Here is a 17083-nt window from a genome sequence, read left to right on the forward strand (position 1 = left end):
TGTCTCTCATTTCCCCCTAAATTCAGATAAATCTACAGGCTCCCCTGTCCTTAGAAAAGGCACTTTCGGAAAGTCCATCCTAATTGACACTTAACCCCTTAAAACACAAAAGAATAACACATGATAATTAATCAAATGTCAGTCAGCCATCCCCATCGTGCTCTTGCGCTGGTGACAGTCCTGCTTACCTCCCTGTACTGATATGTACGAGCACTTCCCGAACGACAAGACGTAACAAGAAGTGTACTACCACCCATCACAACCGCAGCCAAACACATCAACTACCCGACCACACAGACACACCTCAGCGCTACTTTCTCGACGTAAGATGTGTAAGTGGAAATCCGGTACCAGCGTTGTAACCGGCACCACTTCGGGCACCACTGTTGTGGGGCATCGATGGTCAAACCCGAGACTCTACATGGCTGAGCTGAAGCGGGACCCAACACGCCACCGGCCGGTGTGGCCGTGTGGTTCTAGGCGCTTCGGTCTGGAACTGCGTGGCCGCTACATTCGCAGGTTCGAGTCCTCCCTCGGGCATGGATGTGTGTGATGTCCTTAGGTTAGCTAGTTTTAATTAGTTCTAAGTTCTAGGCGACTGATGACCTCAGAAGGTAAGTCGCATAGTGCTCTGAGCCATTTGAACCATTTGAACCCAACACGCCGTATTTCGTCAGGAGGCCGGGCAAGTTCAATAGTGTCAAGGGGTAGTGCAGAGTGATACATAGGTTTTTGAAAGTGTTTCCTTAGTCACATAATTTACAGTACTACAGTGGGTGCAGTGTAATGTCGGCGTGCCGCCCGCAGTGTTGTCCTGCGAGTCCAGCCAGCTCAGCAACTCTTGGTATGCTGACACTGCTGCTGTCGTCAAGGCCGCTCAGCAGGGAGTCAGCCAGGCCCGCCCGGTCACCACTCGTCGATTCGTAGCTTCTTGTACCGCGTGGCTGTTGTTGATTCCTGAGACTGCTACAGTCCCTGGTCCTCGCCGCCCACCACCCCATTTGGTATGCTCTGTCCGCCCATGGGACGAAGGTGGATGTACTGGTCACCCATGGCCCTCAGGGCGCCGCTACTCTCAAGACAGGACCGGACTTGAACCACACCTTCCTGGATGCTGTGCCGCAAGTTGCTGCTAGTGGTGCTTGCTGGATGGCAACACCCGCCGCCGCCTCTGGCGCTGCTGCAGCGCTGCCGCGCCCTCCGCAACGTATGCCTCGCCCGGACTCCGGTATGCCAGGTGGGACGCGAACGTGGCCCATCCTGGACCTGCTGCACACCCTTGTCACTGCCCTCCTTCAGGCAGACGGTTCGATCTCCAAGAATCCGTCTGCCATTCTGTCCCACCCCAGTGTTGTGTCCCCAGAGGCAGAATACAGCCCGAGCAAGCACACAGAAATAAAGAACAGGTTACACAGAATATTTACAACAGTGCTGCCAGACTGGCCCCTATAAGCGTAGACCAGCACAGGTCCGTCCCGTTTCTCGACTGACCTGGCACACACCTCTAGATAAAAGTGTCTATTTATACTGCTTTTCCCCTCACTTCAGACTTAGTGTCAGTGAGAGACAGAAACTGTGGCAGGGGTAGATTCCCCATACGTCAGCCTCTTACATATCGCCCTCCTGGCTCTGGCCTAGTGCCCCCACCTCATATATCGCAACAACTTCAAGCAACGCTACAGTTCCCTGTCTCGCTGTTGCTTCGCACCAAACAAATTATACGTGCAATACGCTACTGCAGCTCCGCCCACATGTTTACCCTGTATGACCAACTGGCTGCCGATTATTACCACTCACTGCCAGTGGTCCCAGACTTCATCGACCAACCGTGCCTTTACTGAATTTTAACAAAATTCCCCTTTTCTACAACTAAGACTTATACTAGCGCAGCAGCTTCACTGTCATCCTCCATATAATCCTGAAGGTAGGAGTGCTCTTCCAGGTGTGAGTTGTTATCGTCAATAATTAACTAATTAAGCACGAGACACGGTCGTACTATAATTTACAGTACGTCATATCAAGGTAACGTAGCATTGATTATTTATCACAAACCCGTCCTCACTATCATTAAATGTCGGTTAATAGTGCATCAATGACATAATACTTCAAGAGATACTACGATAACCAAGACAGAAGAAAATACCATACGCCTAAGTGCTACTTCAAAATGGTTCAAATGGCTCTGAGCACTATGGAACTTAACTTCTGAGGTCATCAGACCCCTAGAACTTAGAACTACTTAAACCTAACTAACCTAAGGAGATCACACACATCCATGCCCAAGGCAGGATTCGAACCTGCGACCGTAGCGGTGGCGCGGTTCCAGACTGTACCGCCGAGAACCGCTCGGCCACCACGGCCGGCTAAGTGCTACTAAAACAGATAAGTTCGTGGGTTCAGGAGTCGGCCGGTGCACATTCGCATCTCGTTACATACAAATATGTTTTTGTTTTGTCGTGAGAGCGTTGTTAACAGATTTGGGAGTTTCTTAGGGAAGTAATACAAGTTGGTTCAGCAGTATTCGATTTTTTGCGTTTCTGTCTAATTAGAGTAAGAAGGGTGAAATAAACATTTAGCGGTTTCCGACCGTGCGGTTAGGCAGGAATCTAAGAGGATGGCTTGAACTGCTGGGAGTGAAACGCGGAGCAGTAACATTCATATTACACCTTATTACAAAATCGATAGCAGATCATGCGGTCGCCAGTATTGTGCGTGGGGTGTTGTGAAACGAGCGTTGGTCAAATATTTGAAGTACAAAAAATGTCCATCAATTCCAAGAAGTAGTTACACTGCCCTAAATTCACGTGTAATCTTCAATTCAATAGAGATCCTGAACTGCATTTAATAAAATTAAGGTTCACACAATCACCCATACATTCTAAGACACCAAGAAAAATAAAACATTGCTGAAATAACATACTTCAACGTGTATTCCTGAGAAATAAACATTGCAAGTACTGTGCCTCGTTAATCCCCTGTTATCCTTTAAATATCCTACTAAATATTAACAGTACGTTTATTCAAATAAACTGGCGAAGCGCTAATATCAATGTGGTGTCACCGCCAGACACCACACTTGCTAGGTGGTAGCTTTTAAATCGGCCGCGGTCCGCTAGTATACGACGGACCCGCGTGTCGCCACTGTCAGTAATTGCAGACCGAGCGCCACCACACGGCAGGTCTAGAGAAACGTATTAGCACTCGCCCCAGTTGTGCAGCCGACGTTGCTAGCCATGGTTCACTGAGAATTACGCTCTCATTTGCCGAGACGATAATTAGCATAGCCTTCAGCTACAGTTGCTACGACCTAGCAAGGCGCCGTATTCAATTGCTATAATATTTATGTATCATCAAGAGCGATGTTCTACAAATGTTGATTAAAGTTAAGTATTTCAGAAGCTACGTATTTTTCTTTATAGCATTCATTACGTATCCTGTTTCAGACCTCACGCCAGCCTGCGTGAGCTTATAGCGTGCATTTCGGCCTCCTCTAAAAACAGTGTTGGCAATTCTGCCGACACTTCAATCAGAAATTAATTCTTCAACCAACGGCGATGAATCCCAGACGCTCCCTGTCCTTAGACACACTGCCACGCTGCTATCTCTACGCACACTGTTACTACCAGGTACTTTATTCCTAAGAGACTGGAATTACTGTGTGACGGCGCGTTATGTTATTAAATCCTTTCTTAAATGTTTTTATTGGTGTTGTGGACTGTAGTCCAAAGTCTGGTTTGTCGCAGTTCCTCATGTTATTCCATCATGTGCAAGCCTCTTCATCTCCAACTAACTACTGCAAACTATATCCCTCTGAATCTGCGTACTGTATTCATCTCTTGGTCTCCCTCTACGACTTTTGCCCCACACGATTCCCTCCAGTACTAAACTTGTGATCCTCTAATGTATCAGAATGTGTCCTACCAACCGATCACCTCTTTCTGTAAGTGTTTACAACAGATATCTCTTCTCCTCAATTCTATTCAGTACCTCCTCATTAGTTACGTGATCTACCCATCTAATCTCCACCATTCTTTTACAGCACCACATTTCCAAAGCTTCTATTCTCTTCCCGTCAAAAGTATTTACCGTCCATGTTTCACTTCCATACGTGGCTACACTCGATACAAATACTTTCAGAAAGGGCTTCCTGATACTTAAATCGATACTCGATGTTAACAAGTTTCTCTTCTTCAGAAATGCTTTTCTTCCATTTCCAGTTTACATTTTATATCCTCCCCACTTCGACCATCATCACTTATTTTGCTTCCCAAATAACAAAACATGTTTACTACTTTAAGTGTCTCATTACCTAATCTACTTCCCTCAGCATTACTTGATTTAATTCGGCTACATTCCATTACCTTCAATTTGCTTTTGTTAATATCCATCTTACATCCTCCTTTCAAGATACTGTGGATTCTTATCAGCTGCTCTTCCACGTCCTTTGTTGTCTCTGACAAAATTGCAACGTCATCTGCAACCATCAAGGTTTTTATTTCTACTCCCTGAACTTTAATTTCTATTACAAGTTTTTCTTTTGTTTCCTTTACAGCTTGCTCAATGTACAGATTGAATAACATCGGGGATAGGCTACAACCCTGTCACACGCCTTCCTCAATCAACGCTTTCCTTTCGTGCCCTTGACTCTTATAATTGCCATCTGGTTTCTGTAAACATTGTAAATAGCCTTTTGCTCCCTACATTTTACCACTACCACCTTCAGAATTTGAAAGAGAATATTGCCGTCAACAATGCCAAAAGCTTTCTCTAAGTCTACAAATGCTATTAACGTAGGTTTCCCTATCCTTAACCTATCTTCTATGAGAAGTAGTAGCATCAGTGTTACCTCAAGTGTCCCTACATTTCTCCGGAATCCTAAGTGATCTCCCCCGAGGTTGTCCTCCACGAGTTTTTCTATTCTTCTGTAAAGGATAGAGTTAGTATTTTGCTGCCGTGGCAGTAAACTGATAGTTCGGTAATTTTCACTCCTGTCAGCACCTGGAGTTGTTATAGTATTTATATATATATATTTATTAAATGATTAATACGAAATTTGTCCTTCACTTTTACCTAATTCTATCGCTCAGAAGAACTTTTACATCTCTCTCTAGATGCATTTCTTAGTCTGAGGAAACAAAACGGCCCATGGACAGTCAACATGAGCAGACTTTGGCACAGTGAGAAGACCTGAAGTGTTCTATTTGCACTCAGTGCCAGAATTTCGCGGTCACCAGTAGTAGAAGAGTAGAGCACGCATACAAAGTGTATTGTACCAGCATAAACCATTACGGTCCATATCATTGTATAACTATGAACCAAACACTATGACCGCAAGACATTAAGGAATTAAAGACCTATTAGCTATCAGTGGACACTGATTTACATCACAAGGACAAATTGAAAATTTATGCCAGTCTGAGAATCGAAAACAGCTCTCCTGCCTGCTAGGTAGATGCCCTGACCATTATGCCTGCTGGACACATTGGTGACTACAACCGCATGGACTATCCTCGAACGTCTCCCTTCAGTCCCTAAGTTTCAACATAAACTACACACTACTGACATAGTGCTCTGTTCATTCGCCTCATTACTCGCAGCATCTCGCCAGTTCCCATAAGAACTCGAACCTGATGTGCGTCTGCACTGAAGGGATCATTTAGCGTCATTGTCTTATATCTGTACGCGATGTCTGTTCTTTCAGACATATTTGAAAGAACAGACACCACATATATAGTATGACCACAGCCTCTGCTAGACTAAATGCTACATGGTGACAGTGTGGGTACACGATATAGTAAGGAAAATACGTAAGTCGAGCAGAGGCGCTTTAAGCACCATTCTAGCGACGATAAGAGCAAAAAAAAGGGGGAAATCCACTGACATAAGTGACTTTAATAGTAGACAGATGTTCATAGCTTCAGGACGAACATCTCGGAAACAGCGATGCTAGTTGGTTATTCGCGTCTTATTGTTGTGAGCATATCGAAAGTGGTTTAAAGATGGAGAAACTACGGGTAGGCCACAATGTATTGAACATCCGCTTCTCATCACACAAAGTGGAAGTCGCAGATTTTCCCACTCTGTAGACCAGAACAGGCGGGATGTGTGGCAGATCTGACCACAGAGTACAATGCTGGTGCAGCACAAATGTTTGGGTACGCACTTTTCAATGGACGGTGTTGAACATGAAGCTCCACAACGAAGGCACTCACCACAGCACTCCTCGAACACCCGAAAAGTCGTGCAATTTCCCAAATGCTTGAGACAAGTTTCCGGACCAAGACGATCTGCCCTCGGTCAAACTCACATCGGTCGGGCGCATTCCCCATTCTACACACGGACAGCACGCTCACTGATACTATAGACACCGTATGTGGTCTGACTAGCGTTCATGCTGCTATTGCCTGAACGGGTTTATATCGATAGTACAGGTATGTCATTGGTCATAAATGTTCTGGCTGATCGATGTATAGAGCTATGAAGAGACACTGAAGGAGAGACATTTACAAAATCGCGTTGTAAAAATCCTGAGCAGATGCACCCAGCGTATAGAAATTGTCAGGGATATAGTACTTACACTGCTGTACATTGTGCATATTTCTTTGTACGACTGTTTCATAACTTTAGAAGTGTAGTCACGAAAACATGGAAATCAATTTCTTTTATATTCCACTACAAAAACAGTTTATTTTGTAGTTCGTAATAGAAAACTGCAAAATGTATACCCAGGCAATGCTGGGTTTGTCAGCTAATATCACAGTTAAGTCCTTTTGAGTAACGAAATTGTTGGAGTTAACTCATTTACTCCACCGATTCACATTCTAATCTATAGTATTCTTATCATCATCTTGGATGCGTGAGATGTTAAGCTGAATGTGCGATAGTTCTCGTACTTCTCTACGCTTGCAAATCTAGGAATTGTGTGAATGATATTTTTCCGTATGTCTGATGGTATATCATCAGGCTCATACATTTTACACACTAATGTGGATAATTGTTTTGCTGTAAATTGCCTCAATGATTTTAGAAATTCCGATGAAGTGTTAGCTACACCTTCCGCCTTATTTGAGTTTAAAGCTTTCATAGTTCATCTAAATTCTGATTCTAATACTGTTTCCCCTATCGACTGCTGTTTATTCTTCTGTCATGTCATCAGACAAGTTTTTCCCCTCATAGAGGCTCTCAATGTACTGTTTCCAAATATCCGCTCTTTCTCTGCATTTAGAAGTAGAGTTCCAGTGCACTCTTAATGTTACTGCCCTTCCTCTTAGATTGACCTAAGATTGTTTTCATAACACGCTGAGTCAGTACTTCCGACAACCATTTCTTTTCCGATATCATCACACTTTTCAAGCAACCATTTCGCCTTTGCTTCCCTGCAATTTCTATTTTTTTTTCATTCTTAAGTGATTTTTATTTGTGAAATCCTGAATTTCCCGGAATATTTTTGTACTTCCTTCTTTTGTCGATTAGTTGAAGTATTTCTTCTGTTATCCATGGATTCTTCGCAGGTATCTTTTTTGTACCTATATTTTTCTCTACAACTTGTGTGATTGTCCTGTTTACAGACGTCTATTCAATTGGACTGCCTCCTCCGCTATTCACTATAGCAGTTCCTGTAGCCTCAGAGAATGCCAAGGGTATCTCCCCATTCCTAGCACTTCCGTATCCTATTTTTTGAACATTGTTTCTTTCTTACTACTCTCTTAAACTCCAGGCTACTCTTCATCACTACTAAATAGTAATCAGAAACTGTATCTGCTCCTCGGTACGCCTTACAATCGAGAATCTGATTTCGGAATCTCTGTCTGACCATGATGTAATCGAACTGAAGTACTCCCATATCTCCCTGCCTTCTACAAGTATACCGACTCGTCTTGGGATCCTTGAGCAAAGTATTCGCTGTTACTGTCAGAAGTTTATTGTACAACTCAATTAGTCTTCCAGTTTTGTCATTCCGACTACCAAACCCATATTCTCTAGTAACCTTTTCTTCTACTCATTCCCCTACAACTGCATTCTAATCCCTCATGACTATTAGATTTTCATCTCCCTTTAAGTACTGACTTACTCGGTCAATATCCTAATATACTTTCTCTGTCTCTTTGGGTCTGTGAGCGACGTTGGAATGAATAACTAAACTATTGCTGTCGCTGTTAGTTTCCTGTCAATTCTGATGAGAACAATCCCATTACTAAACTGTTCACTCTTTGTCCTATCTTCCTAGTAATCAAGGGTCCTACTACCATTATACCATTTTCTGCTACGGTTGATATTATCCTATAGTCGTTTGACCAGAAATCTTTGTCTTCTTTCCATTTCATTGCACTGACGCCCACCATATCTTAGCATTTTCCTTTTCATATTTTTTAGCTACCCAGCCACGTTCAAACTTCTGATATTCAATGGCCCAACTCTTTGAAGATTATCCTTTCGTTTGTTATTCAGTCTTTTTCTCACGGCCATCTCCAGGAGATCCAATTGCGGGACCAGACCGGAATCTTTTGCCAATGCAGCGATCACCACAACACGTTTCCAATTACAGTCCATATACCCTTTGGATACACGTTATGTGTTTTTGAGAAGTGGTTTCCATTGCGCTCTGTATCCGTATGCCGTTGATAATTCGCCTTTTAGGGCAGTTTCCGATTCCAAGGGCAAGAGTACCCAGACCCTCTGTCCGCCCCTCCACCCTCTTTGACAAGGCATTTGGCAGAATGAGTGTGACTTCTTATGACGGAAGTCTTCGAGCGCCATTGCTAACAATTTTTGCTACAAATTTAGGCAGTGACGGGGTTCGAACCCAGGACCGAGGAAGTTCGGATTATTAAGCAAAGACACTACCGATTTTTACTGAAAAAAAAATAAAGCTAAGAAACCGTTGCGGAAGCAGGACTGTGGGCGATGGGTACGACAGGGGTTGACAACCGAGGCCTGGCAGCTCCGTCGCCACGCCCACGCAACTTGCTATAGAATCAGGGAGAGTATTCGGCAGGTTTATTTGTTTACTTACTTTTTTTGTTAGCAAAACACACTAGGACTTCCATAGCGAGCGTCCGACCCGTCTTCTCGTCTGTTGGTAGGCGTTCCCTCCAATTCTGTCTGTAAGGTATCAATATGCTCCAGAATCTTTTTCAGTGGACTCGGATCATACCCGGAACGACCCAGTGAGCACAAATAGTGAACCTAAGTAATTGGGGAAATGGGTTCTGAACTCCGCGTGGCAGCTGAAATTCGCATGTGTCGTCAACAGCAGGGACTAAGAGTCGAGTTGCCTTTGGTTGCATCACGAAATATGTAGTAAGGAACCATGCATTTTAGCCAGTTATCAGCACTCGTCCTGGCAGATGGAAAATGTACTCTTTCGGGACGTAACAATAGTTAAGGGAGACAGACTGCGTCAACAGCCGCAAGAGTAACGCCAGCATGAGCTGCGTGAAGCACCAGCAGCAGCCGGTCGCGTCCCAATTCAGGCAGTGTCCATCCGAATCATTGACTGAGTATCTGTGGCACAGGGGATCGTCCGTCAGACAAAAAGGGAACTTCCCGTTCATAGCACCGTACCACAAAGCACGCCCCGCCGTAGGTGGAAAAGGCTTGTCTACTTCTCGCCACACCGTGTTCCAACCTATTTCGCAGCTTCGGTGTGCGCACTATATTAATGAGTATTGCTGGAGGTAAAGGTGATAAGTCTTTCGTGGTGAGCATACGTACAGACGTAACATCTGCTCGTGAGCAGCTGAAGTAAATTAAGAACTCTATGATGTGGGAGAGAGCCGGTGAAACGTGTCGCACAGAAATCGGTGGTTTTAGAGAGCGTGTTTCCACTTCGGGTATCAGGATGCCCGTCAGACTGGTGTGGGCAGAGAGAAAAGTGCGGTCACAGCAGTGAGGTAGAGCGATCGCTCACGGTTATAGGAATGAATTAAACCGACACCGCCTGCCCGCTGTGCCCTAGACCACTGGAGTGTAGCCTAGATACGCCCACGTGTACAAATAAGGGGCAGTCAAATGAAAACCGAACATCCGCCACAACCGGGCCGTGGATTAATCCCTACAAATGTTATCAACATACGCGTTAAGACACTTATGGCACTGACAGGCGAGACGATCAGTTCTTGTTTCTTGGACCACGGTCGGGCACCGGCTGTTCCACAACCGCACCCACTGTTGCACTAGCTCGTCCAACAGAAACCGATGACCATGCATGTCTTTCTTCAAATCGCCAAAGATGTGAGCATCACTTAATGAAAGATCCTGACTGCACGGAGGACGTTGCAATGTTTCCCAACCAAACCACACTGAAGCACAGCCTTCGTCCAATTGGCAGTATGGGGACGAGGGTTATCGATTGCAGGGTACCTCTGCATAAGCGAGGAACCACAGTCAATGCAAATAGCAATGAAGACACTTTGCAGAAACTGCGGCGGGCCACTATGTCAAAACTCCTAGAAATACTGCCGGACAGCATCACCTTGTTGCACGATTACGCCTGCCCCCACAATCGGACTAAGAGTACGCATCAGCGGGTTGGTAGCGATACACGCAATATACTCCGTACGGCCAAGATCTTTAGTGTATGATTTTTCACTTCTTCGCTGACCTGAAGAAAGACATGATGTCGGAAGGGGAAGTACAAAAATAGGTGCGGTTGTGGATCCGTCAACGGCAGACCCCCTTCTGTGAATCAGGAACTGATCCTCTCGTCTCTCATTCGGATTAATGTCTTAACACGTGTGGTGATTACTTTTCAGCCCGTTCCATGATCAGGCTGTAGAGGATGTTAGGTTATAATTTGACTACTGCCGGCCGCGGTGACTGACCGGTTCTAGACGCTTCAGTCCGGAACCGCGCGAATCCTGCATGAATATGTGTGATGTCTTCAGGTTAGTTAGGTTTAAGTAGTTCTAAGTTCTAGGGGACTGATGAACTCAGATGTTAAGTCCCATAGTGCTCAGAGCCATTTGAACCATTTGACTACTCCTCATAGATCCATTTTTCTAATATGTATGGATTAAACACTCTTTGGTAGAGGATGTTACAATTAAAATATTACTGCACTAGTGTTCCATTTATGAACTATAATTATTCTTTATTTACTAGGAAATTGCCTGTTCACAGAATTATGTTGATACAGTTATTCCAAAAGAATAAGCAGTTATTGACTTTTTAATTTCGAATTATTATTTACCTAAACCATCAGTCATTTATTTCCATGTAATTAGTGACGGCCTTCCTTTTTCTCAGGGTCAACATTGCTAATGATCAGACTCACGCGTTATGGAGACGAGAATACACACAACGTTACTGATAAGAAAGTCTCTGCTGATAGCACTGTGTGATTCTCAACAAGCTACTTCGGTATCTTTCCAATAATATCGGTAAGAACAGCGACTCTGCCTAAAAAAACGTGCTGATTAACGTACGATAAAAGAAAATTAACTTTTTTTTATCTAACTTACGAAATTATAGCCTAACTGCACTATATATATACGTACAGCTGGCAGCAGGTCGTACAAAGGCTCTGGACACTCCCAACGATGAGGCTGCTGATCACCTTTACGGCTGTGTTGGCCGTTGCTTCTGCACAGAATGCCACCAACCGATTCCCGGATGACTTCATGTTTGGAGCTGCAACAGCCGCGTATCAGGTCGAAGGAGCCTGGAATGAAGATGGTGGGTTCAGAAGCATTAAGTGTATTCCTCGGCAAATTAACGAAGAGGAAAAGAAAACTATGTATTTGAAAAGGCGTCGTTATGTTTAGCGTTTATAATAACGTGTGCCTTCAATACGTTCCCTACTGTTGCTTGTCCAAGCCAATAATATATATATATATATATATATATATATATATATATATATATATAACAGTAGTTAATGGGTTGTATTATTTATTGTCTGTACAGGCAAGGGAGAGAGCATTCAGGACTACATGTTCCACAACCATCCGGAACTCATCATAGGAGGCGACACCGGTGACGTCGCCTGTGATTCTTACCATCAGTACCAGCAAGATGTGGAGATGCTGAAGACGCTCAACGTAAGTACAATTTCTAATGACAAGCATATCAACTTCCTCTTCTGCAACTTGCAACGCCACATCTGTCTTCAAGAAATTGTCTCCTCACTTTATTCGGGATAAAAGAAAACTGGCCACTGACTTACCCATTATGAGTTCATTACAAAGTATTCCATAACTCCAGAAACTGTGCTACCTTTTCTTGCGAAAAAGAAAGAAAGAAAGTAAGCGTTGCATCTGATCATATACAGACGTGATTTGGTTGGGTAAGCAGCTATGGGCGAACTACATCTACATGGATATTCTGCATGTCACATTCAGTTGCCTGGCAGAGGGTTCATCAAACCACCTTCACAATTCTCTATTATTCCAATCTCGTAAAGCGCGCGGAAAGAATGAACACATATATCTTTCCGTACGAGTTCTGATTTCCCTTATTTTATCATGGTGACCGTTTCTCCCTATGTTGGTCGGTGTCAACAAAATATTTTCGCATTCGAAGGAGAAACTTGGTGATTGGAATTTCGTGAGAAGATTCCATCGCAACAAAAAACGCCTTTCTTTTAATTATTTCCAGCGCAAATCCTGTATCATTTCTGTGACACTCTCTCCCATATTTCGCGATAATACATAACGTACTGCCTTTCTTTGAAATTTTTCGATGTACTCCGTCAGTCCTGTCTGGTAAGGATCCCACACCGCGCAGCAGTATTCTAAAAGAGGACGGACAAGCGTAGTGTAGGCAGTCTCCTTAGTTGGTGTGTTACATTTTCTAAGTGCCCTGCCAATAAAACGCAGTTTTTGGTTAGCCTTCCCCCACAAAATTTTCTATGTGTTCCTTCCGATTTAAGTTGTTCGTAATTGTTATACCTAGGTATTTAGTTGAATTTACGGCTTTTAGATTAGACTGATTTATTGTGTAACCGACGTTTAACGAGTCCCATTTAGCACTCATATGCACGACCTGACACTTTTCGTTATTTAGGGTCAACTGCCACTTTTCGCACCATTCAGATACATTTTCTAAGTCTTTTTGCAGTTTGTTTTGACCTTCTGATGACTTTATTAGTCGATAAACGACAGCGTTATCTGCCAACAACTGAAGACGGCTGCTCAGATTGTCCCCCAAATGGTTTATATCGATAAGGAACAGCAAAGGATCTATCACACTACCTTGGGGAACGCCAGAAATGACTTCTGTTGTACTCGATGACTTTCCGTCAGTTACTACAAACTGTTACCTCCCTGACAGGAAATCACAAATCCCATCACATAACTGAAACGATATTCCATATGCACGCTATTTCACTACAAGCCGCTTGCGTGGTACAGTGTCAAAAGCCTTCCGGAAATCCAGAAATTCGGAATCGATCTGAAATCCCTTGTCAATAGCACTCAATACGTCATGTGAATAAAGAGCTAGTTGTGTTTCACAGGAACGATGTTTTCTAAACCCATCCTGCTGCAGATTGACCTTAACGATATGGGCCTGTAATTTAGTGGATTACTCCAACTATCTTTCTTGAATATTGGTGTGACCTATGCGACTTTCCAGTCCTTGGGTTCGGATCTTTCGTCGAGCGAACGGTTGTATATGATTATCAAGTATGGAGCTAATGCATCAACATACTCGTAAAGGATCCTAATTGGTATACAGTATGGACCAGAAGGCTTACTTTTATTAAGTGATTTAAGTTGCTTCACTACTCCGAGGATATTTACTTCTACGTTATTCGATTTGAATTCTGGAATATTTACTTCGTCTTTTTTTGTGAAGGCATTTCGGAAGGCTGTGTTTAGTAACTTTGCTTTGGCAGCACTGTCTTCGATAGTATCTCCATTGCTATCACGCAGATAAGGCATTGATTGTTTCTTGCCGCTACCACATTTCACATACGACCAGAATCTCTTTGGATTTTCTGGCAGGTTTCGAGAAAAAGTTTCGCTGTGGAAACTCTTATAGGCATCTCGCATTGAAGTCCGCGCTAAATTTCGAGCTTCTGTAAAAGATCGCTGATCTTGGGGATTTTGCGTCTTTTTAAATTTGGCATGTTTGTTTCGTTGTTTCTGCGACAGTATTCTAAACCGTTTTGTGTACCAAGGAGGATCAGCTCCGTCGTTTGTTAATTTATTTGGTATAAATCTTTCAATTGCTGCCGATAATATTTCTTTGAATTTAAGCGACATCTAGTCTGTTCTTATTTTATTAATTTGGAATGAGTGGAGATTGTCTCTTAGGAAAGCGTCAAGTGGTTTTTAATCTGTCTTTTTGAATAGGTATATTTTTCGCTTATTTTTCGAGGATTTGGGGATCACAATATTCAGTCTCGCTATGACAATTTTGTGTTCACTAATCGCTGAATCAGATTTGATGATAATAACTCGGAATTATTTGTTGCTGAGAGGTCAAGTGTGTTTTCACAAACGTTAACTATTCGCGTGGACTGATGAACTAACTGCTAGAAATAAATTTCAGAGAATGTGTTAAGCACAATTTCAGATGATATTTAATGCGTACCTCCGGATTTAAACATGTGTTTTAGCCAGAATATCGAGGGTAGATTAAAGTCACCACCAACTATTATCGTATGAGTCGGGAACGTGTTTGAAAGGAAACTCAAGTTTTCTTTGAAACTTTCAGCAACTGTTTCATCTGAATTGGGAGGTCGGTAAAAGGATCCAATTATTATTTTATTCCAGGTTGCTAACAATGATCTCTGCCCATACTAACTCACAGGAAGTATCTACTTCAATTTCGCGACAAGATAAACTACTTCTGACAGCAACAAACACGCCAACGCCAACCGTGTTTATCCTATCCTTTCGGAACAGCGTTAGGTTCTTCGCAAAAATTTCGGCTGAGCTTATATCCGGCTTTAGACAGCTTTCAGCGCCTATAACGATTTGAGGATCAGTGCTTTCTATTAGCGCTTGGAGCTCTGGTACTTTACCGACACAGCTACGACATTTTACAACTTTTATACCAATGGTTCCTGTATCTACATTCTTCCTGTGTTCAGCCTGCACCCTTTGTGACTGAAGCCCTTCTTGTGCTTTCCCGAGACTCTCTAACCCAAAAAAAAAAAAAAGACGCCCAGTCCACGCCACACAGCTCCTGTTACCCATGTAGCCACATCCTGCGTATAGTGGACACCTGACCTATTCAGCGGAACCCGAAACCAAACTACCCTTTGGCCAAGTCGAGGAATCTTCAGCCTACACGGTCTGAGCCTCTGATTGAGACATTCCATTCGGCTCTGTATCAGGTCCTGAATCGGTCCTGTCGACTATGCTGCAAATCGTCAGCTCTGCTTTCATCTTGAAAGCCAGACTGGCAGCCTTTACCACTTCTGTTAGCCGCTCAAATCCTGAGAGAGTGTCTTCTGATCCAAAGTGACACAAAAATTGTTCAGATGGCTCTGAGCACCATGGGACCTACTGCAACCGCAGCGGTCGCGCGGTTCCAGACTGTAGCTCCTAGAACCGCTCGGCCACTCCGGCCGGCCAGAGTGACACACGTCACTGGTACTGACGTGAGAGACCACCTTCAGTTGGCTGCACCCTGTGCTCTTCATGGCATCCGGGAGGGCCTTTATCACATCTGGAATAACTCCACCCAGTATGCACACGGAGTGCACATTGGTTTTCTTACCCTTCTTGTCAGACAAGTCCCTAAGGGGCCCCATAACGCGCCTAACGTTGGAGCTTCCAACTACCAATAACCCCACCCTCTGCGATTGCCCAGATCTTGCAGGCTGAGTGGTTTCGTCTGAAACAGGACAGATGACAGCATCTGGCTCAGCGACAGTGTCAGCGAGAGACAGCCCCCGGAACCTGTTTGTCAGACAAACCGGGAGGCCTTACGTGCGGTCGCCTGGGAAGTCTTTCGCCGCCTGCTTCGCCCTGGGGCGACCTCCCACTCGACCACAGGTGAAGGGTCATACTCACTGCAAGCAGTAACTGGGTTGGCCACCGGTGAGGAACGATGGGAGGACTTTGACGTGCCGGACATCCGTTGAATACCCACGGCCCGACTAAAACAATGGTTCCCATCCACTGCAGCCTCAAGCTGTGTAACCGAAGCCATCACAGCCTGAAGCTGAGAGCGAAATGTCACCAACTCGGCTCGCATCCGCACACAACAATCGCAGTCCCTGTCCATACTAAAGACCGTGGAAAATTAAACTATGCAGATAAACGGACTATAGGCATATGCTGCGCAACTCTATTCTAGACCCTGATGGAAATGCACGAACTGTGTCTAGTAATACGCAGATATTCGAAAACCTAACTACCAAAGCACTCAGGTGAAAGTAAATAATTTGCTCTTGATTAGGAACTTGTAATATGCCACAAAATCGATTCGCAAACGAAAACGCGACAGCTGTGGCTATTAGATATTAAATTTACACGCAGAAACTATTAAAGCACGCAGATGATACAATAAAATTCGCTCCTGTTTAGGAACTCGTAAATGACACAAAAGCGGTTAGTTCCCTGTTGCTGCGTCTCTCTCTGTCGGCTACTGCTACCTGACTTGTAAACCCAAAATACCTCCAATATTATTAAAACCAGGTGTACGAAAATCTACTGTCTTCTGTTTCTGTCTTTGTCGGGAATTCATGTCTCTTAGTTGCGTTCCAGAAGTAGGGAACTCGTGTCTCTTAGTTGCGTTCCAGAAGTAGTTACCGGATTACACTGTAGTACACTTCGTAGAACAAAGCAAAAGAATTTCGTTAAAACAAAAACGAAAGTAAGAGGGGCTGTCGTCAACGACGAGGTTAGTATTCATGGAATAAGTATTGAAACAGATAGGATGGAAAAGGTATTCGGTCTGCTCCTTTCCAAACAAAAAATGCAGCTTGCAGTTAATCGATTCAATTAAAGTATGGAAAACTGTGATGGAAACAGGATCTGAAACCTATTCATCACTTTTGTGAGTTCGTGCTTTAACCAGTGGGCCATATTCCCATATTCCCGTTCTCCCGAAACTCTCGTAGGTGCTCACGTTGTCCTGATATACAGAGGTACAGTATTCCTCTACTTCCCGGTGGGTCACATTT

General features: G+C 43.9%; 1 protein-coding gene across 3 annotated transcripts in view; it reads left to right on the forward strand.

Moving 5' to 3' along the window:
• Window positions 1-17083, forward strand: part of LOC126094863 (myrosinase 1-like) — an 89387-nt gene that overhangs the window by 41012 nt on the left and 31292 nt on the right. The window contains exons 1-2 of one of the 3 annotated variants that reach the window (XM_049909493.1): window positions 11533-11676; window positions 11908-12041. The exons of the other annotated variants lie outside the window; for them this stretch is intronic. Of the exons in view, the coding sequence (XP_049765450.1) occupies window positions 11541-11676; window positions 11908-12041 (270 nt within the window). The 5' untranslated portion in view covers window positions 11533-11540. Of the gene's footprint in view, window positions 1-11532; window positions 11677-11907; window positions 12042-17083 lie in introns of those variants that run through there. 3 annotated transcript variants of the gene reach the window in all.

This window comes from Schistocerca cancellata, chromosome 8, assembly GCF_023864275.1.
Source record: "Schistocerca cancellata isolate TAMUIC-IGC-003103 chromosome 8, iqSchCanc2.1, whole genome shotgun sequence".
In the NCBI taxonomy this organism is placed as follows: domain Eukaryota; kingdom Metazoa; phylum Arthropoda; class Insecta; order Orthoptera; family Acrididae; genus Schistocerca; species Schistocerca cancellata.